The sequence below is a fragment of the Chiloscyllium punctatum genome, chromosome 15 (genome assembly GCF_047496795.1).
Source record: "Chiloscyllium punctatum isolate Juve2018m chromosome 15, sChiPun1.3, whole genome shotgun sequence".
NCBI lineage: Eukaryota > Metazoa > Chordata > Chondrichthyes > Orectolobiformes > Hemiscylliidae > Chiloscyllium > Chiloscyllium punctatum.
In genome coordinates this window covers 85,550,917-85,572,791 of record NC_092753.1, presented here as the reverse complement: position 1 = coordinate 85,572,791, position 21,875 = coordinate 85,550,917, and the positions used below count along the sequence as shown (strand labels likewise).

The 21,875-nt window shown below is 41.8% G+C and overlaps 1 protein-coding gene across 1 annotated transcript in view; it reads left to right on the top strand.

The window, feature by feature from the left end:
• Positions 1-1,551, top strand: part of LOC140485869 (transmembrane protease serine 2-like) — a 48,984-nt gene extending 47,433 nt beyond the window's left edge. Inside the window, exon 12 of the mRNA XM_072584321.1 lies at positions 1,394-1,551. Coding sequence (XP_072440422.1) covers positions 1,394-1,551 — 158 coding nt within the window. The remainder of the gene's footprint in view (positions 1-1,393) is intronic.
• The last annotated feature ends 20,324 nt before the right edge of the window (positions 1,552-21,875 follow it).

Below are 21,875 nucleotides of genomic sequence, written 5' to 3'. Positions count from 1 at the left end.
AATAATGCTGCAGTTCTGGTTAGACCATACTTGGAATATTGTGTTCAGTTCTGGTTGCCTTATCAGGAGATTTGCCAGGATGTCGTCTGGACTGGAAGGGATATCTTATGAAGAAAGGTTGAGCGAGCTAGGGCCTTTCTTACTGGAGTGAAGAAGAATGAGAGGTGACTTGATAGAGGTGTACACGACATTGACAGGCATAGATAGAGTGGGTAGACAGAGACATTTTTTCCATGGCAGAAATGTCTATCATGAGGGGGCATAATTATAAAGTAATGGAGGAACATTTAGGGGAGAGGTCAGAGAGGTTCTTTACGCTGAGAGTGATGGGTGCGTGGAATGCATTGCCAGCAATGGTAGTAGAATCAGATACATTAGGGACATGGAAGCACTCTTAGATAGACACATGCAAGTTAGTACAATGAGGGTATGTAAATTAGTCTGATCTTAGAGTAGGACAAAAGGCCGGCATAACATCGAGGACCGAAGGACCTATACTGTGCTGTACTGTTCTCTGTTCTATGTCATAGAGTCATAGAGATGTACCACACGGAAACAGACCCTCAGTCCAACCTGTCCATGTCAACAAGAGATCCTAACCCAATCTAGTCCCACCTGCCAGCACCTGGCCCATATCCCTCCAAACCCTTCCTATTCAGATACCCATCCAGATGCCTTTTAAATGCTGTAATTGTACCAATGTTAACCACTTCCTCTGGCAGCTCATTTCATACACGCACCACCCTTTGTGTGAAAACGTTGACCCTTAGGTTCCTTTTATGCCTTTCCCCTCTCACCATAAAACTATGCCCTCTAGCTGTGGACTTCCACTACTGCAGGGAAAAGATTTTGTCTATTTATTCTATCCATGCCCCTCATGATTTTATAAACCTCTATGAGGTCACCCCTCAGCCTCTGACGCTCCAGGGAAAACAGCCCCAGCCTGTTCAGCCTCTCCCTGTAGCTCAAATCCTCCAACCCTGGCAACATCCTTGTAAATCTTTTCTGAACCTATTCAAGTTTCACAACATCCTTCTGATAAATGTTCTATGAAATTTCTCCTTTCTTCTTCTGTTGTCTGATGCCCTCTCCGATCAATGCAAGCAATGATTACAGCCCGTCCTGTTGCTGCAATCATCTTCTTTGTTTATCTCTCAGTTTAACACTGCAGCTTAAATTGACATCAGGTTACAAACAAAGCTGCCTCAGACTCATTAAGGGACTGAGGTAATACCTGCAGTGATGGGGAATACCTGGGAAGGCTCCAGTCACTCAGATGGATCTGTGCTTCTTTTTTGAACTCTGAACTCCTGCTTATGCGATGGTTGTTTCGAGGATATGCTGCCAATAGCTTGAAACCATATTTTTAAGTATTTTCTCTTGAAATTTTCAGGAAACCCGACTCATGTCAAGGTCGCTTGGGACTCTAAAATTATCCATCCAAGAGACATCCATTTCATTGTCCTCCCTTCTATCTTTAATGTAATAGCCTTGATAACCATAAGGATCAAGCAGGCTTTTAGCAGCCTTGATCACCAGATTCCTGCTTAACAAGAGGGGCCTGGTTTGCCTTGTGCTATTGTTCCTGTGAAATTCATAGCATTCCTACATATGGAAGCTGACCATCAGATCCATACCACCTCTCTGAAGAGCACCCCGCCCAGACCCACCCCATCCCTGCATTTCCTACGGCTACCTCATCTAGCCAGCACATCCCTGAACACTACGGGCAATTCAGCACAGTCAATCCACCTAACCTGCACATCTTTGGATTGTGGGAGGAAACTGGAGCATCCAGAGGAAACCCACGCAGACATGGGGAGAATGTGCAATCTCCACATAGACAATTGCCTGAAGGTTTAATTGAACATGGGTCCCTGCTGCTGTGAGGCAGCAGTGTTAATATCGTGCTGCCCCCAAGTTAGCAAACTTTTTTCCCATTATCCTTGTTAACCATTCTGGTACAGTTCAGGAAGATATAGTCACACTTCTACAGAGAAATGACAAAAGCTGAGCCATTGCCTCATGGCTTCCCTGTACTTTCCAATGTCAAATGTGGCTAGTTAGACATGTGTGAACCTGGGTATGAATGTCGACAGGTTATGTGATAATACTGGGGCAATAGGGTTATGGAGGGGAAAACAGATCACAATTGAGTTCAGGGGCAAATTACCGCAGATGCTGGAATCTGTACTGAAGACAGCAAATGCTGGAGATCAGAGTGGGTCATACAACATCCATGGAGAGAGAGCAAGCTAACTTCGTCAGAGCCGATGAACGGTCATCTAGACTCAAAATGTTAGCTTTCTCTGTCTCCATGGATATTGTCTGACCCCCAGTGATTGCCAACATTTGTTGTCGTGAGTTCACAATTGAGTTCAATCTTGTTTTAGTTCCAAAGCCTGCATTGTTACTGTGATTTGGTTTGTTGGACTCTTATAGATTTAAGACTGAGTGTTTAAGAGAAGGCAAGACCTGCATTTTCAGATGGCCTTTACTAACCACTGGATATGCTCAATGCCTCTTCACTTACTTTGCTGTTACTACTATCGCCACATTTGAAAAGTGAGGAATTTGAGGTTTTGCAGATTGTTGGTGAGACCTCTGCTGGAGTTCTGTGTGCACTTCTAGCTGCTCTGTTATAGGAAGGATATTTTTAAACTGGAGAGGGTTCAGAAAAGATTTACTAGGATGTTTCTGGGAATGGAGGGTTTGAGATATAAAAATAAACTGAAGGGATTGGGACTTTTTAAAAACTGGAGCATAGGAGGTTGAGGGGGGACCTTAATGAGGTCTATAAAATCATGAGGTGCATAGGTGAGGTGATTGACAATAATCTTTCCCCTATGGTGAGGGTGTTGAAGGTTTGGAGGGCATATTTTTAAAGTGACAGGAGAAAGATTTGAAAAATGCATGAGGGGCAACTTTTTTATATAAAGAGTGGTTCGTGTGTGGAATGAACTGCCAGAGGAAAGGTGGAGAAGGTACAGTTACAATGTTTAAAAGACATTTGGGTACATTCATGAATAGGAAAGGTTTGGAGGGATATGGGTCAAGTGCAGGCAGATGAAATGAGTTTAGTTTGGGAACATGGTCAGTGTGGATGGTTGGACCGAAGGGTCTGTTTCCGCGCTGTATGACTCTATGGTCCTATCTTGCAGTCAATTTGTGCAAGGCAAGAGCTTTAGAAGAAGGGTCACTGGACCTTAAACATTAACTTTGCTTTCTCACCACAGATGCTGCTCGACCTGCTGAGTTTCCCCAGCAATTTCTGTTTTTGCTTCTGATTTCTAGCATCCTCAGTTCTTTGTTTTGTTTTAGTTGCTCTGAATGACTGAGCTGTGTTTCCAGCTGTTTTAAAAGTTATGAGATATCTTGTCACCTTTTTGTTCTCCCTAACCCATGCTCACCTAAATTATATTTTGCTAAAGCAAAATTAATTATGTGAATTGATCAAAATCTACACAATAGGCTGCATTGGTAAACTGACCTGAGCATGGTTCACAGTCAGCCTGGCCTTGTACCTCGCAACATTAACCTCGTCCGACCTATAGAGATCTCCAATTTCCACCCATTTTGGTGCTTTCCACTTCCATGATATGTATTGGTTGATGTGCCATCAGGATTCTAGACCCAAAGCTTTGGAATGCCTCCTTTGCTGCTCGATTCTCTCCGACTTTTGGATGTCCCTTGAAACTTATCTCTTCGACTAAATGTCTACCTCTTAAAGGCAACTAAATTTTAAATGTTTTTTCATCATCCTCCCATTAAGCAACTTCAATCAATATTCAAGCAATGTCAGCTCCTATGTCTTATGATCTTATGGTAATATTACAGGTGCTATGTAAACCAATTTAAGGCAAGGTATGGTCATATCTGAATGTCCAGACTTACATGACTTACTTATATCTCTCTGAAATGGGAGAGGTCCCTTATTGAAGTATTCAGAGTAGAACACAGGTCAACTGAAATTTTAAATCTGATTAATGTTAAGCAAAGTATTGCAGCTGCTGCAATAAACATAAGAAGGTGCTGAGGGAACTCAGCAAGTCTGGCAGCATCTGTGGAAAGACAAATATTGCTGATCACGTGATGTCTTTATATTGATGATCTTCATTTCGCTTATTATGTAATTGTCTGATTTCAGAAATACCGCTGACGATGGACAAGATTAGAAATGACTGTTTTTTTGAGAAGATAAAGAAAGGACAAGTGTCAAGCTCCTTGATGCTTCTTTCTTACTGCTGTGATGTACAATTCCCTGCGACAATTTGAGAGGCTCCCTTATTATACCAGCGACCCTCTCCATACTCTCCCAATTTACTTAAGGATTTCTCTGATAGTATACCAAAACCTCACTTTTAAGAGAGGGGATAAGATTGATGACTTGCTGAGAAGATTTGGAGAAGAAATATAGCTTCCTGATCCAAATAGTGATGGTGTACATATTGTGCTGGTTAGATACAGCTTTGTAAGGAAACCATTCAGTGTACATATTGTTGTATTGTTGAATGACTCTGAAGCAACGTTCAGCAATGTCAGCTGATTCATTGAGTGAGTGAATACTAAAGGAAATGGCCTATTGAAATGACTGCAGCTGCTGAAGACCTTTTATAACGCATAGCCAATTGAATCTGTGGTTCAGATTATCAACTGGAATACCCGAAAAATATGATTCATTTACCTTCTTGTACAGAATATTGGTAGCATCACTGCTTACAATAAATTTAGATGAATCCATAGGAATCAAGAGCTCCTGAGTTGAGTGCAGAGTTGGGAAAATTCCTGTCTCCGCAAACTCAACACGGAGGGGGAGATGCTCTGGATTTTAGTTTCAGTTGTGCGAGTCGGACCATAACTCAAGTCGGGCCCAATGCCCCTGGAAAGAGTTCTAAGGGGCTGCTGGGTGTAATAGCAGGCATTCTTAAAAGGCCTGCCTTGTTAAAAAAGAACAATACAGAACAGTCTCTCAACTCTTCAACACACCCACCCCCCCACACACGCCTCATGCCCAATCTATGCCAACTTGTGCCCTTGCATCATTTGTCCCATGGCCCTTTACAGTGACTATGCCAACTCATGCCAATTGAGGTCCCTAAACCTTCACCCTTTGCCCTGCACCTTCCACGCTAACTCACCCATTATCTACCATGAACAGAGATCAAGACCTAGCCTAAGAAGAAATTATAAGTGTCCACTGATGAAATGACTTTTAGAAAAAAACTTTTATTTATAAAAAAGCTACTCACTACATTTAGATTTCTTCAACCACTTAATCTCTGATAATGACACGTATTTCTAGCCCTACTTCAAAGATTTGTTAAGGTCTTGGAGCTATCAATCAGACATTGAATGCTGAACAGGCTATTTTTCCCTAGAGTGTCAGAGGCTGAGGGGTGACCTTATGGAGGTTTATAAAACCATGAGGGCCATGGATAGGGTGAATAACCAACACTATTCCTAGGGTTGGAGAGTCCAAAAATAGAGGGCATAAGTTTAAAATGAGAGGTGAATGATTTAAAAGGGATGTAAGGGGCATCTTTTTCATGCAGAGGGTGGTGTGCGTATGATGGAGACTGGTACAATTACAACATTTAAATGGTACCCATCTAGATGGGTATGTGAATAGGAGGGGTTTAGAGGGATATGGGCCAAATGCTGTAAAATGGGACTAGATTTATTTAGGATATCAGTTTGGCATGGATGAGCTGGACCAAAGGGTCTGTTTTCAAGTTGTACAGCTCTGTGACTCAATGACTTATGACAGGTAATCCACTGTGAGATAGATCATACAATTAGTCATGCAGCACAAATCCTTTAATGATAACCAACCCTCATGTTATGTCAACGCACAGAAACTCAGGAGCAGGAAGGGGCCATTGGACTGATCGAACCATCTCTACAATTCTATTAATCATGGCTGATCATCTATCTCTGTTGTAGGTAAAAAAAAATACAAATTTAGCAGGGAACCAGACGTAGTTTATTGAATAAAAAGCTTTCAGGAGAAGCATGTGACCTCAACGGGCGTCGAAACCAGCTTCTCAACAGTTACATGGTGCAGCTATCTTTTTTACCGTTGTTTATGTTTTCCTAATCACATACACACAGTTACACATTCCTGTGAGCCAAACAAATGCTGCCTTCTGATAGTGTAACAATAGTTAAAAATTCCGTGTGTCTTGGTTTGGTGTTTTTCTTGGTAACAGCCAAAAGCTTATCTTGCTTGTTCCTGCAAAGTCATACTGGTCAGCATTTTTAGTAGCCATTTGTCAATCATCCCAGCATTCTCTACAAATTTAGTCAACAATCCCAGCATGCTCTGCTTCAGTCCCCCATAATGGTCAGAGGCTATGGTCAATACCACTTACAGCCATACTTCAAGTGCCTCTTTGTCCCCTATCGAGGAATGTTCCATATGAACGCTGGCACCCGGCATAACCCTTACCATCAAAACTTTACTGCATTAGTTAAAGAGCCATAATAAGACAATGTGCAATTACATTCACAATGAGGACAGTAAATGCCTGCAAAAGATATGAACCCCATGAGTTACCTAGTAGCCAACTGAGCCATCCCGGTGGGTTATAATTTTGGAATTGTTTCCCTTCCTGCTGTATCTTATCAGCCTCTAGGCGTATGTGATCTGCTAGATTAGTTATATTGTCCGAAGTGTCTGGAACATAGGTGCAGCACCCGGGGTCAATAACAATGCAGGTACCACCCTGTGCCTCTTGCAAATAGTCAAGGGCCAGATAATTCTGCAAAGGAACAGGAGTGTCATTTTTGTTTTCTTGCTATCACTACAGCTCACTATCACTGATTTTTTTATAAATATTTTTATAGAAAAGAAAAATGTTTTTAAGTTTCTTATAAAATTCTAACACTAATACAAAATAGTGTAATCATTTTACAGTATGATGACTATCAATATAAAAAAAACTAACTACTAATCTACTCTACAAACTACCATAATACAAAATAAAATATAAGAAAAAAAACTATATATTACAAAAACCACAGTATAATAATAACTAACAATAAAAAGAAAAAAAGGAAAAAGTAAATAAAATAAGCACTCAAAGTAAAATTATATCAAGTCGTAACAAAACCCGTATTTATACAGAATTCTTCATCCGGGGCCCTCAAACCAACTGACATAGTCCTCATGGCTAAACAAGGCCCTAGACAGTATGGTCAATACATATGCATCAGTGTAGCTCAGGAAGGACTGCCCCCTTCTATAAAACAATTCCATTTTTTGGTGCACCATATTTGTAAGGATGTCTAGAGGGATATGTTCCATAACTATCCTATGCCAATTTGAAAGTCCAGGGAGACGTTCGGACACCCAGCTTGCTAATATAAAGGAGAGGGTAGAAAATAATTTCTTCCCATATCCATCTAGAGAGGGAAGATTTGAAGAGCCCAAAAGGAGAGACATTGGGTCTAACTCAATCTCCATTCCCAAAATCTTTGCCAAGGCATTTGCTATTCTGTCCACAAACAATGAGTGAGAGTACCGACTTCAATTTTACATTTAGGACACATTGGAGACGCTCCTGCCTTAAACTTTCCAAGCTGCTCTGGTGATATATGGGCTCTATGAAGTAACTTCAATTGAATAGCTTGATTCCTATTATAGATAGAGACCTTCCTGGCATTTTCCCAGATGTCCTCCCACATCTCTAAGGAGATTCTTGAGTCCAGGTTTTATATAGCCATCCCATGTCCTTCAACCCATTGCTACATAGAGCGTGTTAGAGAGTACTGAACAAGGGTGCACCCATTGGCCAAAGCACTCTCCTTTCCATGTCTGCTTTATAAGGATTGGTCATCAGTGTAGTTTTTTTTGTACAATGTCTCGTACATGAAAATATCGAAAGAGATCCTAACTAGGCAACCCAAACTTCTGACATAACTGTTCAAAGGGCATCATGACCTCCCCATCAAATAAATCTCCCAAACAGGAGATTCCTCTGGACTCCCAAATTTTAAATCCAGCGTCTGTCAAGCCTACCTGAAATCCTGAAGATTTCCACTATAGGGATAAAGGGGGAGGTTTCTTTGTAGATAACCCTAACCCTGTTGTATCATCCTCCAAGCTTTGATTATGTTTAGGACAATCGGGCTTTTACAATGGTCCATGACGTTTCTTATCTTATCCAGAAATAATACATTGATGAGGGGGCATCTTGATTAGGAAGCCTCAATATCCAGCCAAATTAATTGTGGATCACAAGAGACCCTGTCAGCCACATATAATAGCAGAGAGCTCAGTTGATACTTTCTAAAGTCTGGAAAATCTAGACCTCCCTTTACTAGTGGGAGCTATAGTTTATCTAATTTATTAAGGGGCCATCTATGATTCCAAACAAAGGAACCAAACCAACCATAAAGTTTATGCAGTGCCTGTTTCTGCAACATCAAGGGAAGCATTCTCTTGGGGTATAATAAGCTTGGGAGGATATTCATTTTAACCAAAGCTATTCTTCCTAACCAGGATATTGGGAGCTCTTCCCAATGCTGGAGGTCCTGCCTTATTTTCTCTAATGGATGAATATAATTAGCTTTACAGAGCTGACCAAATGCCGGGGTAATAAAAATATCTGAATAGAGAAAACCTCCCAGTGATCACCGAAAGGGGAAGTGGGATCCATCCGCAAAGTTAGATATGCTGCTAAGACCTCCTAGCGGCATGGCCTCTGATTTCATAAAATTAATTTTGTAACCTGAAAACACACCAAATAAATTAACCACTTGAATTAAGCAGGGCACAGATGCCAATGGATCATTTAAGAAAAGAAGAACGTCATCTGCATGAAGAGTGATTTTATGCTTGCCTGATCCTTCCTCCGGGGCTGTTATACTGGGGTGAGTCTGGATGGCTTCTGCCAGCAGTTTGATCACTTGTGTAAATAATAGTGGGAAGAGAGGGCATCCTTGCCAACACTAAAACTATCCGATCTTATGCCATTGGTAATCACCGCTTCTTTCAGGTCATTATATAAAACTGTAACCCATTTAGTAAAGACCTGTCCAATACCAAACCGCTCCATAGTATAAACAAGGTATGGCCATTCTACCCAATCGAATGTTTTCTCTGTGTCTAGGGAGATAACTAATCCCTGTATCGCTCTTTGCTGGCAGACTTGTACCATATTTAACACTCTTCTGATATTATTAGTAGATCTGCGACCCTAAATAAACCCTGTCTGATCCTATTTTAGATAGGATAGTGAAGAAGGCATTTGGTATGCTTTTCTTTATTGGTCAGAATATTGGGTACAGGAGTTGGGAGGTCATGTTCTGGCTCTACAGGACATTGGTTAGGCCACTGTTGGAATATTGTGTGCAATTCTGGTCTCCTTCCTATCGGAAAGATGTTGTGAAACTTGAAAGGGTTCAGAAACGATTTACAAGAATGTTGCCAGGGTTGGAGGATTTGAGTTATTGGGAGAGTCTGAATAGGCTGGGGCTGTTTTTCCCTGGAGCATTGGAGGATAAGGGATGACCTGATAGAGGTTTACAAAATTATGAGGGGCATCGATAGGGTAAATAGGCAAAGTCTTTTCTCTGGGGTGGGGGAGTCCAGAACTAGAGGGCATAGGTTTAGGGTGAGAGGGGAAAGATATAAAAGAGACCTACAGGGCAACCTTTTCACACAGAGGGTGGTACGGTTATGGAATGAACTGCCAGAGGAAGTGGTGGAGGCTGGTACAATTGCAACATTTAAGAGGCATTTGGATGGGGAAATGAATAGGAAGAGTTTGGAGGGATATGGGCTGGGTGCTGGCAAGTGGGATATCTGTTTGATGTGGGCGTGTTGGACCGAAGGGTCTGTTTCCATGCTGTACATCTCTATGACTCTATGACTTGAAATGGTAAAACCCTCTTAATGCCAGCACTTTCAAGAGGATTTTAAAGTCCACATTTAATAAGGATATAGACCTGTACAAAGTACAGTCGCCTGTGGCTTTCCCATTCTTGAAGATGAGAGAGATATTTGCTTCTCTCAAGGAGGGGGGGGGGGGGGGGGGGGAGGGGGGGGGGGGGGAGACATCCCTGACGAAATGAGTGGTTGTATATGTCTATAAGTGGTCTGGCCACTTTGTCTATAAACTCTTTATAAAACTCAACCTGGGATCCATATGGCCTGGGCGCTTTGCCACTCTGGAGCTTCCTTACCACCTCCTGCATCTCCTGAGTTGTCAGGGGTGCATTCAAAAAAGACACCTGCTCCGAGGCTATGCCTGAAAGATCCAGATTCTTAAAAAAAGACTCCATCCTCCTTGTTCTATCCTCACGGCCCTCCGACTGGTACAGCTCAAAGTAAAACTTTCTAAAAGCTGCGTTGATCTTTTTAGGACCATAAGTCAAAGTGCCAGCACCATCTCTAATAGATGTAATGGACTGGAGAGCCTTCTTTCTGGCAAGGTATGCTAGATACCTGCCCAGCTTATCGCTTCTGCTTTGCAAATAGTATCTCCCTCTTTGCTGTTTGAGTAAGTATATCATTCAAGGTAGTCCTGAGGGCTGTAATCAGCTGTAATTTAATTATGGATGGCCTATCAGCATCTGCTGACTCAGCTACCTTCAGGCGAGCCTTGAGCAGACACTGTTGTTCTCCACTCTGTCATTTCTGGGTCGCAGAATATGAAATAATTAAGCCGTGCGCATATGCCTTAGCAATCTCCCACATCACCGATGGGTTACTGGCCGTACCTGAGTTAATGTCCCAGAGAGCTTTAAATTCCTTCAAGAAGTATTCTATGAATTACTATCCTTCAGCAGGAAAGGGTCCATATGCCAATGTCAGGAGTCTATCTTATCAACACAAGTCTTCACCTCCATATAGACTGCTGCATGGTAAGAAATAGCTGTAGTCCCTATATTACAGGATAGTATCGAGGGGACAAAAAACATATCAATTCTGGTATGGAACTTGTGCTGGTTAGAATAAAAAGTGGAATCTCTACCCTCAGCATGAACACACCTCCACACATCTATCAGTCCCAACTCCCTATTCAGATCAACCAACTGCCTAGATCACAAAGATATGCCCGCAGAGCTCCTAGGTATTAATAATACACCTTGGGATCAATAATACAATAAAAATCTCCCCCTATAATCATGTGACATACCCCAAAGGCCATCAGCCTTTGTTACGAATCTGTTACGAATTTTAAAGAATGTGCCAGGGGACAGTATTCATTCAAAATCCCATACTCCTCTCCATATATGAGAGCTTTAAGTATTATAAACCATCCAGACTCATCTTTTATCTGGCTTAACATTTGGAATGAAAGATTTTTCCGAATAAGAATGGCCACTCCCCTACTTTTTGAGTTGAAGGATGAAAAGAACACTTAACCAGATCCTTCTTGCTGCAGCTCCAAGTGCTCCTTGTCAGTTCGGCGTGTCTCCTGTAAAAGGGCTACATCAACCCTCTCTTTTTCAAGGCTTGTTAATACCTTTATCCTTTTTATTGGCAAGTGGCTTCCTTTAACATTCCAGGCGCACCATTTAAATGAATGGCTAGCCATGATCGTTCAAGAAAGTCCGAAACCCCCCAGGAGGAGGAACCCCACACAACAAACGTTGAGTAAAAACTGCAAACAATTCACATAAGTTTAAAAAAAGCAACCTTTACAAAACTAATAAAAATTGCTCCTAAAAATAATAACGTAAAATATAACTAAAAGGGGACTTTCCCCTTTGTCCACAAGGGGGCACTCCTACTGTCCGATAATTCCTCCATGACTCCTTCAGCTAGAGCTATGCCCTCGCCCCAGACGTTGCAAAATATCATGAATAACTACCAATGTCTTATAACAAGGTAATTAAAAGTGGGGATCCAACCCATCCCTTCCATATTATTACCCTAGGCATTCTTAACAAAGCGGCATCATGAAATTATATATATAAAATTACAATCCCAGAAAATATTAAAGGAAACCTCAAAAAACTCGAAAACACCCCCCAACAACCAGATAAACCAGGCAAATTATAAAAAAAAGTTAAAAGAAAATTCCCCCCCCTCCAAGAAAAGATAAGAAAAAAAGGACAGAAGAGGAAAAAAAGGGGGTAAAAAAAGGTCCATATAATTCAGGTCCTTCAGTCTATTTAAAAGCATCCAAAAATTCTTTTTGCCTTTTCCAGTGGTTTGAAGTTATACACAGACCCTCTGTGACTGAAGTGCAGCGTTGCCAGGTATCTCATGGAGTTTTGAATATTTAAATCCCTCAGATGCTTCTTTACCTCATCAAATGTCTTCCTCTTACGTACTATGACCAGAGAGAAGTCCTGGAACAGCATTATTTTGGATCCTTTGTATACCAGTTTGGAGATCCTTCCCCAAAGCTCTGGAGACATCCAGCAACATTTGCTTATCCCTGTAGTGCTGGAGTCATGCTAGGACCAGCAACCGAATATTCTCCCGACGACTTCGATTTTCAAGGTCATCAATCTGCTCCTCCAAGGCCCGGACTCGGCGTTCCAGAACCTGGACCTCATCCACAGAGGATTTAACAGCGGTCTTGGAGGCTGCGGCCCGTTGCTCTGCACCTCCGACACGCTGCCCGAGGTTCTCGATCTCTTGGTCATGCTTCTGCAGCACAACCGAGATTGACTCCCACCTGGACCGGGTCTCCTCCATCGAAGCATCGATCTTCTCTCGGTGCTTGATAAACTCCGAGGTCAGGCTCGCCACTGTTGCTGTGGGGGATGTGGGGGGAATCCTGCCTGTTGCAAACTCCGTGATCCTTTCCTTTTAGTCATTTTGAAATGTGCCAAACTGCTAAAGTTTGGTACAAAATGGCTATAGCTGCTGGGAAATAAAACTATTTTTCGTGGTTTAAAATGTGAGAGGAGGGTGGGTGCCCTGCTTTGTCTGTGTCTGGGCAGAGCTCAGCAAACTCGGACCTACTGGATCGCCGCCATCTTGAACCCACTATCGCTGTTTTAAAGTCAGCTTCTCTATGGATCATGTGTCAATGCCTTATTGTTTAAACTATGGTCTTGTGCCCTCCCAAGCCACACAAATCCATTTGTCAAGTAGGCGTACGTGTCTAAGTCCCGTTCTTCCGTGCAAATGTTTTTTTACAGCATTTACACAAGTCCGTTAGTTCTGAGGTAACAATCACATTTCCACACCTACACAGGTATCCCAAGACTATCACACGTTCTTGACTCCCATATGATCTTATCAAAAGATCTATGAGATTTTACTCTTCCCCCCCACGTATAGTCCCGATGCCTCAGATGGTGGCTTGATCACCAAGGAAAGACAAGGACACAAGCATCACCAACAGAAAGCTATCAGTTCACTACTCTCACCTAAACTTCCTTTTCACTAAAACATACGATAACTTCAATCGCCATTTCAGCCCATGCTGTTGTTTGTTCTTTCTGTAATTTTACCCATATATCTTAAAATTACTTTATCGATCATTCTAGGCATTTAATATATTTCTATGTAAATTTGTCCAAATTTAAAATTCTGTTTTGAGACCTCCTATACTAATACCTCTTTTCATCATTTGAACATTTTGGGCTCAACCTGTGTGTGTGTGATGGAGACAAAAGATCACAAAGGTGCTTACAATGAACAGTGCCTGGGTGGGCACAATTCCATTGATACTCCAACCCACCCCCCCCACCCCCTCTAACCATTGGCTACTAGGCAAAGGGGAGTTATACAATGGTCCAAAGGCTGTGCCACCCGCACACAACAACCTGTGCTACTGGTCCACGCCCAACAGCCGTGCATACACAAATGATGTTAGCAGGCTCTAAGACGAATCCATTAATCCCTGTCACATAAATCATTTTGTTAACTGTGGGCAAGTAATGGATATTGGAAGTCATTTGTCCACTGGCATCTCACACTATCTACCCCCTACAATGCGGACACATAAATCCTACTCTCCTTACTTCCCGTACCCGTGGGGGCTGCTGGATGTCAGTTTGACGTATTCCGGGTGGCTGTGGGTTTGTCATGTTTCCCAATTTTTGTTTTGGAATCAAGCCCATAATAAACATACCTGTAATAATCAGGCTCGTAATAAACATACATTTATGCTAAAGGTGTTCCCTTCTGAGGGTGCACCTCTTGAGAAACCTTGTTCCACATTCTTTTGACAACTGGCTCACACGCACAGACGCACCCGCTCACGCACACACACACACACATGCACACACAGACAGACACAGACAGGCAGACACACACACACACACACACACACACAAGCACACACAGACAGACACAGACAGGCAGACACACACACACACACAAGCACACACATACACACAGACAGACAGACGCAAACAGACAGACAGACACACAAGCACACACAGACAGACACACACACAGAGACAGAAACACACACAAGCACACACACACAGACAGACAGACACACATTCACAGGCACCCACAGACAGATGCACACGCACACAAGTACAGACAGACAGACAGACAGACAGACACACACACACAGACACATACACACATACGCACACAAACACACACACACAGACAGACAGACACCTTTAAGCACCAAACAGTATCTCTAACTCGTGGTTGTGAGATTTGTTTTCTCCTCTGTGGTTAGGCCTGTAAGGCCGGCCAATTGATGCACCATAAGGACCCCAGTTTTCTTGATCCTATCTTTCTTTTTGTTCTAAGAATGAATTTCACTGTTGATTGAATTGAATTGAATTGAATTGAATTTATAGCCACATATACCGAGGCACAGTGTAAAGCTTGGACTTGTGAGCAAGTAGGTGATCTGAGGCCTGGGATGGATGCCGTTCCCCCCTTTTTCATCTGTTTCATGAATGAATGTCTGTCTGTCATATATTGGTTAATGAGAGATCCTGGGGGTCCACATTGATCTTCCTGTCTTGCCATAATAAATGATAGGTTTATACTCATGATTAGTCTGATCTCTTGACTGCATTTCAACTGCCGGCCACATTGTATTTGTGTTTTCCAACGCGCCACGTCTCATTCGGTGTGGGATATAGGTAAATTAATGTTACTTCTGCAATTCCATTTTACAAAGGAAATGAGCTCACACCAGTGTGTAATTGTTTTAGCCAAGAGCTGAGTCAACAAGAATGGAAACTATGTAGAGGAAATGTAGAATTGTTTTTGTATTAGTTAAAATTGTATGTCAGAATGAGATGTGCCAATGAACGACGGGCAAATAGATAAGATGTTGTGAGAGAATGAAGTTAAGCTAGATACGCCTGTACAAACAGTAGGTATAAACATCTGCTTCCCACTTTTACAAAAACACAGGAACAAACCCCAATTAAAAGGGTCATAGGGATCAGAACGGCCTCCGGAAAGGCACAGATGAAGGGGGTAGATAATGATGAAGAAAGGATATGCCTAACAATGACCTACAGCAGGATGAGGTCAAACAGCCTTGTGAGACCAGAAATAAGCATTTTGTCACAGACAAGGCCGGATAAGGCAAGAGGTAAACAGGGGTATTGGGGGCCGGTCTTAGGAAGTGGACGATGTAAGCAGGGGAGGAGCAATGTAAAACAAAAGACATCAAATCATATAAATATTATGTATGAATTGAACTTGGTGTGTGTATGTCCTCTACCTTATAGACACTGGACATCACACCCACTTGCAAGTGTAAAATAAATGACACTATTGATTCAGATCTTGTCTCGGACTGAAATTATTGAAGTGAGTGGGCTTTGTTTCTCACATTCGGGGTTATCCCTATCAGAGTCCGGCGATAGCCAAATGGAGAGTGATCAATTCCCCGTATCCTGCATTCCTTTATCTTAGGCAGGCTCACAATAATCAACATGCTACTGTCTGAATTGCAACTCCAACCCCCCCAACCCCTACTTTCCTAGCAGGTGAGAAAGTAGATGGTTTCCTAATCAGGTTGTCTTAGGTGGGGGTGGAGAGTCCTCTATTTGCCACAATCTGGGGCAATTGGGGCGGAGGGATAGCAGGAGTGGAGGTAACAGCATGGTTGCTGAAAACTACTCCCTTGTACTTGCCTTCTATCTGCGGACCCCCTGTGACCTCCCAATCCGGCAAACATCACGCCCCCAACATCAAAAAAGGATACTCACCTGCTCACTGTTTCAGCCCCCTCATGACTTCACAACCTGAGCCAGAACTCAGATTCCACTGGACTCCAGTTGGTTAGCAGCTTCAGGAAGAGTGGCACTTCAGTGGTGAGGTCTCTGACTGGATGAGTGGCTCACTAGTCCCCACATTAAGTATCTAACTGATTCTCATTTTGACAAGCTTACTCACTATTCACTTCTGAAGTTGTCCACTTAGTGTACAGAGCACTAAATCTCAGCTGGTGAGTGGTAAGGCTTCTTTCTACATTGCGTACCTGTGCTTTGATTATAAAACTTTGTAAATATCTGTGAGTGGCTCATAAACCTGGCATTGCTTATTCACCTTCATTGAGAAGCATGGAAAAACAAACATGATTATGTCCAGTGGAATAAGTTTTAATAAAATTATTTTTTAATAAAAATGTATAAAATTGTATTCTTCACACCATCCAAAATATTTGCAGAATGCAATAATGTAAAACATTAAGAGAGAGAAGGATGTTGTACTTCTGAAATAGATATGGCCGAGTAGGTGATGTGTTGCAGCTGTAGTTATGTGAGAGATGGCGTGATCCTTGTATGTCCACATCTGCAAACATCAGCTGATCAAGGAGCTTTGGTTCAGACATCATGAGCTAGTGTCTGAGATATGGACACATTGGCACAACAAGGAGGGTAGAAACAATGACTGCAGATGCTGGAAGCCAGATTCTGGAGTAGAGTGGTGCTGGAAAAGCACAGCAGTTCAGGCAGCATCCGAGGAGCAGTAAATTCGACGTTTTGGGCAAAAGCCCTTCATCAGGAGGGTAGAGGTTTTTGGGAAACAATATTAAAATGAAGGAGGTATTTAAGAAGGCATTGTCATGATTGATTTTAATATGCAAATTCACAGGAAAAATCAGACAGGAAAAAGTAATATGGAAGATGAATTTGTTATGTTCATCAGAGATTGTTCTTACAGCAGTAGCTTGCAGAATTTACCTGGAAGAGGTTATTTTAGATTGAGAAATGAGCAATGAGGTAAAGTTAGTAAGAGATCTCGTGTTTAGGAATTTCTCTAGGAGGTAACGATTATAACATGGGAGAGCAACAGGGGAAGAGAGTAATGATCATAACAGTGAAAGAAACTCTGATCTCAAAATAATGCCCTCAACTTAAAATAAGAAAAATTACGCAGGTATGAAGAAACAGTTGTCTAATGCATGTTGGGAAAAAAACCTAAGACAACAGTCAGTGGATGAGCAGTGTCAAACATTTAAGCAGATATTTAATAATCCTTTGCAAAAATGTATTCAGGTTAGAAAATGATTCAAGCAGATTCTGGATAATCCAAGATGGAGGACGGGAAAAATTTCTGGCTGTAACAGGCTGCTCCTTTCCGAGGTATTTTAGGTGTTGGAGGTGATTTCCTTGAATTCCAGGAGCAGCAATTATGTTTTATATGCTGTTGCATTGTTTTGGAACTTTGGAGAAAAAAAAGTCAAAACAACAGCACTTTTAAAAGGGAGATTAACAACACATGGTGAAGAGAGAAAGAAAGAAAGATACCCAAATGCTAACTGACAGAGCAGTGAACCTGCACAGTTACTGCCTTTGCCGTTGATTTCATGTATTGCAGGACATCGGAGTGCATCTGGGAAAATTAACAAACAGTGAAATTCACAACTAATCTTGGAGGAACTTCTTTGGGAAAGGTCAGAGCACAGAGACAGATAAATGAATAGTTTATGTGTGGCTTTGGGGCCAAGCTGTGAGTCTGTAGTAGTGAACAGAGTGGGTCCTTTCTTGGTTATATGTTTTAGAGAGATAATACTGTGTGCAATTCTGGTCTCCTTCCTATCGGAGAAACTTGATAGGGTTCAGAAACGATTTAAAAGGATGTTGTCAGGGTTGGAGAATTTGAGCTACAGGGACAGGCTGAATAGGCTAGGGCTGCTCTATTCCTGATGAAGGGCTTTTGCTTGAAACGTTGATTTTCCTGCTCCTTGGATGCTGCCTGACCTGCTGTGCTTTTCCAGCAACACTATAATCTAGACTAGGTCTGTTTTTCCTTGATCATTGGAGGTTGAGGGGTGACCTTATAGAGGTTTATAAAATCATGAGGGGCATGGATAGGCTAAATAGACAAGGTCTTTTCTCTGGGGTGGGAGAGTCCAGAACTCGAGGGCATAGGTTTAAGATGAGAGGGGAAAGATATAAAACAGATCTAAGGGGCAGCTTTTTCATGCAAAGGGTGGTACATGTGTGAAATGAGTTGCCAGAGGAAGTGGTGGAGGCTGGTACAATTGCAACATTTAAAAGGCATCTAGATGGGTATATGAATAGGAAGCATTTGGAGGGATGTGGGCTGGGCGCTGGCAGGTGGGACAAGGTTGGGTTGGGATATCTGGTCAGCATGGACGATTTGAACCAAAGAGTCTGTTTTCATGCTGTACATCTCTATGATTCTATGCCTCCATGAAAGACTTAACAGCAATCTCAGTTTGTACAATGTATGGCATCAGTTGTGTGACACCATGACCTTTAGCTATACATTCTGTGTCCTATGATCCTGCCCCACTAGCTACATGATGATGGACGATAGCCTGGTGTCATTGACTTCTAGATTTTTCCGCCTCAGTCTAACACCGGCACCTCCACATCATAAATTCCAGAAAGACGTCAGTGGAGTAGGGCGTCTGAGTCCGCAGCTTGTCCACTCCATTCGCTTTTCTTTTTGTTTCTTTTGTTTTCCCTTGGGTTTTTTTTTTGTTTTCTTTTCCTCTTTTATTTTACTAACCTCTTGTTGGAGAACTTGGGACTGGTGTCGGCATTGGCAGCCAGTGGGCCCCGTGTGGATTCGTGTCAGTGGCATCCGAATTGAGTTTGGGTTCCCAGTGCTACTGCGAGGAGAAAGTGAGGACTGCAGATGTTGGAGATCAGAGCTGAAAATGTGTTGCTGGAAAAGCGCAGCAGGTCAGGCAGCATCCAAGGAAAAGGAGAATCAACGTTTCGGGCATCCTGAAGAAGGGCTGATGCCCGAAACATCAATTCTCCTGTTCCTTGGATGCTGCCTGACCTGCTGCGCTTTTCCAGCAACACATTTTCAGTTCCCAGTGCTACTGCCTCAAAGTTAGTCCTAGTGCCAATGCATGGCTGCTGCTGGGGAGGTGAGCTTGGGTTCCTGGTGGCATCTGTTTCCGTGGCACATTAATGGAGGTGGCGGCGGAGGCAAATTTGGGACTGGTGAGAGTTCTTGTGGCATTGGCAGTGGCTGCATTGGCGAGGTACAGCGAGGTCTCATGGTGGCAATAGCTTCAGAGGAGGCAAGATGGTGCTGGAAAGTGGCAACTTACATTCCAGCCTCGGTGGCGCGGTGAAGGTGACTCCTGCCTTGCCATCAAATCCATGGCCCATGATGGAGCACTTTATAAGAAGGACTGTAAAGTTGGACACTTTTTCTTTATTCTTCTGCCTCTTTATTCAATGTTTTGGTTTATTTTTCTGTGTTTTAAACGGTATTGGAGAGTGACGACACTACAACATTTTTTTACTTTATGTTGTAACAAGTTACAGGTGAAATGAATAAATAAATAAACTTACATTATTAATTAAATATTCAGTATTTAAAGTATGAAGTTTGTGCTTGATACGATATTTGCAAAGTTTGGATAGGAACAATTGGATTATATTGAGGGCTATTGAATATTTTAATTTCAACACATTGCAAATCCAGTGTTACTGAATCTGAATTGGTCTGGCTTACTGTCTCTGTGTTGAAAACCAAGTTTATGTAACTGTCTCTCTTTATGTCCTTGTAACATTATAGTGAATCTGTCAAACATAAGGTTTGTCCAAATTAATATCCATCACTTTCTCACTGTTGATTCCAGTCTATTAAGTCCAAATCCAAAACTGCATTTGGATAAAATGAAGACTCTCGGCCTAAGTTAATATATTTCTTTTTAAATCAGGTTAAATAGTTCGATGCCATCTCTGGGTGTTTTAAAGAGGAAGGAACAGTAAGAAGCTTTGATATCCTATTCGGAATCATGTTCAAATAGTGACCAAAATCGGTGAGTGACAGAAATAACCACTTTATTAAATACCTGCAGTAGCACAGTTCAAGGTGACGATGGAATCTGATGTAAGTTCTTGCAGTAGCCTCTTTATACACAGTCCTTACACACATTAAAATTCAACCAGCATGGTGTCACATAATGACATGTATTATACACAAAATTCTGCGTGACCTTTATTTGGGGGAAGCAGGAAATGGAAAATGGTACTAGATTAGTTTAGGATATCTGGTCATCTTGGATAAGTTGGACCAAATAGTTTCTTTCTGTGCTGTACATCTCCATGACTCTATGACTCTATTTGCTAAATGCTGGCTGTCACTCCTGATGGGATTAGAGTGTCTATCTGGTCTCCTTGCATAATTAAGAGGTGTTCGTACTTTTATCATTTAAGTTAACGAATGGTAGTAAAAATACAAGACCTACATGATCTAAATAATTTAGAAATTATACATGTACTAAATAAAAGTAAAGAGGTTATGAAACTGATTACCACAGCTGGGTTGTGAGATTTTATTTACTATTATCAGTTTGACAGTACTCATTCATTCATACAGTTTCAAGGAAGTGTTGTTTTAGTTGTAAGTTTCTTCAAGAGGCCCATTTTAATATGTATTTAAAAGGTACACACTAGTTGAGGAAACTGTTTGATGGTACTATAATCTATTCATGTCCTGAAAGACAGTTGCTAAGGGCTGATTAATATTATAATCTTCCCATAGTTTTGGGTGAGTCATGGAGACATGATGGCGGGGGTGGCATAGTTCTGAATAGGTTACACTATTGATACTTATATTAGAGTGGCACGGTGGCTCAGTGGTTAGCACTGCTACCTCAGAGCACCAGGGTCCCAGGTTCAAATCAAGCCTTTGGTGACTGTCTGTGTGGAGTTTGCACATTCTCCCCATGCCTGCATGAGTTTCCTCTGGGTGCTCCCGTTTCCTCCCACAGTCACAAAGATGTGCAGGTCAGGTGAATTGGCCATGCTAAATTGCCCAAAGTATTAGTCAGAGGGAAATGGATCTGGGTGGGTTACTCTTCGGAGGGTCATTATGGACGGGTTGGGCTGAAGGGCCTGTTTCTACACTGTGGGGAATCTAATCTAAAAAAACACTGTTTTATGAATGAATCAAAATGTGACATCATAAACATATCGAGCTGGTGAGTGAGTTATTACGGAGTTATAAATGAATGAATAGGAATGCAGTATTGATAAATATAGAGTGTTTGTGAGTGGGTTATACAATACAATATCTCACACCTGAGACAGAATAAGAAGCACATATAAATATTTTAACATTGTTTACCATTATCTAAAAATATATCTGTAAATGCCACAATTTGCACGTTCATCTTCAAACAAACAGAAAAAGAGAAAGCCAGTTATTGAATAATTGGTCCTTTGGAGCCCAGGTTGGAGTCAAGCATTTACTAGCAACATATATCTTGAGAAATTGCTGCCAAAGGTTTTCAATTTGCACTTATTAGGACAGGTCAAGAATGTCCAAATACAAAGGAAAGAAAAACTAATTTATTTAACATGAGAAAAGGGTGCCAATTGGTCCTTTGGAGCCCAGGTTGGAGTCAAGCATTTACTAGCAACATATATCTTGAGAAATTGCTGCCAAAGGTTTTCAATTTGCACTTATTAGGACAGGTCAAGAATGTCCAAATACAAAGGAAAGAAGAACTAATTTATTTAACATGAGA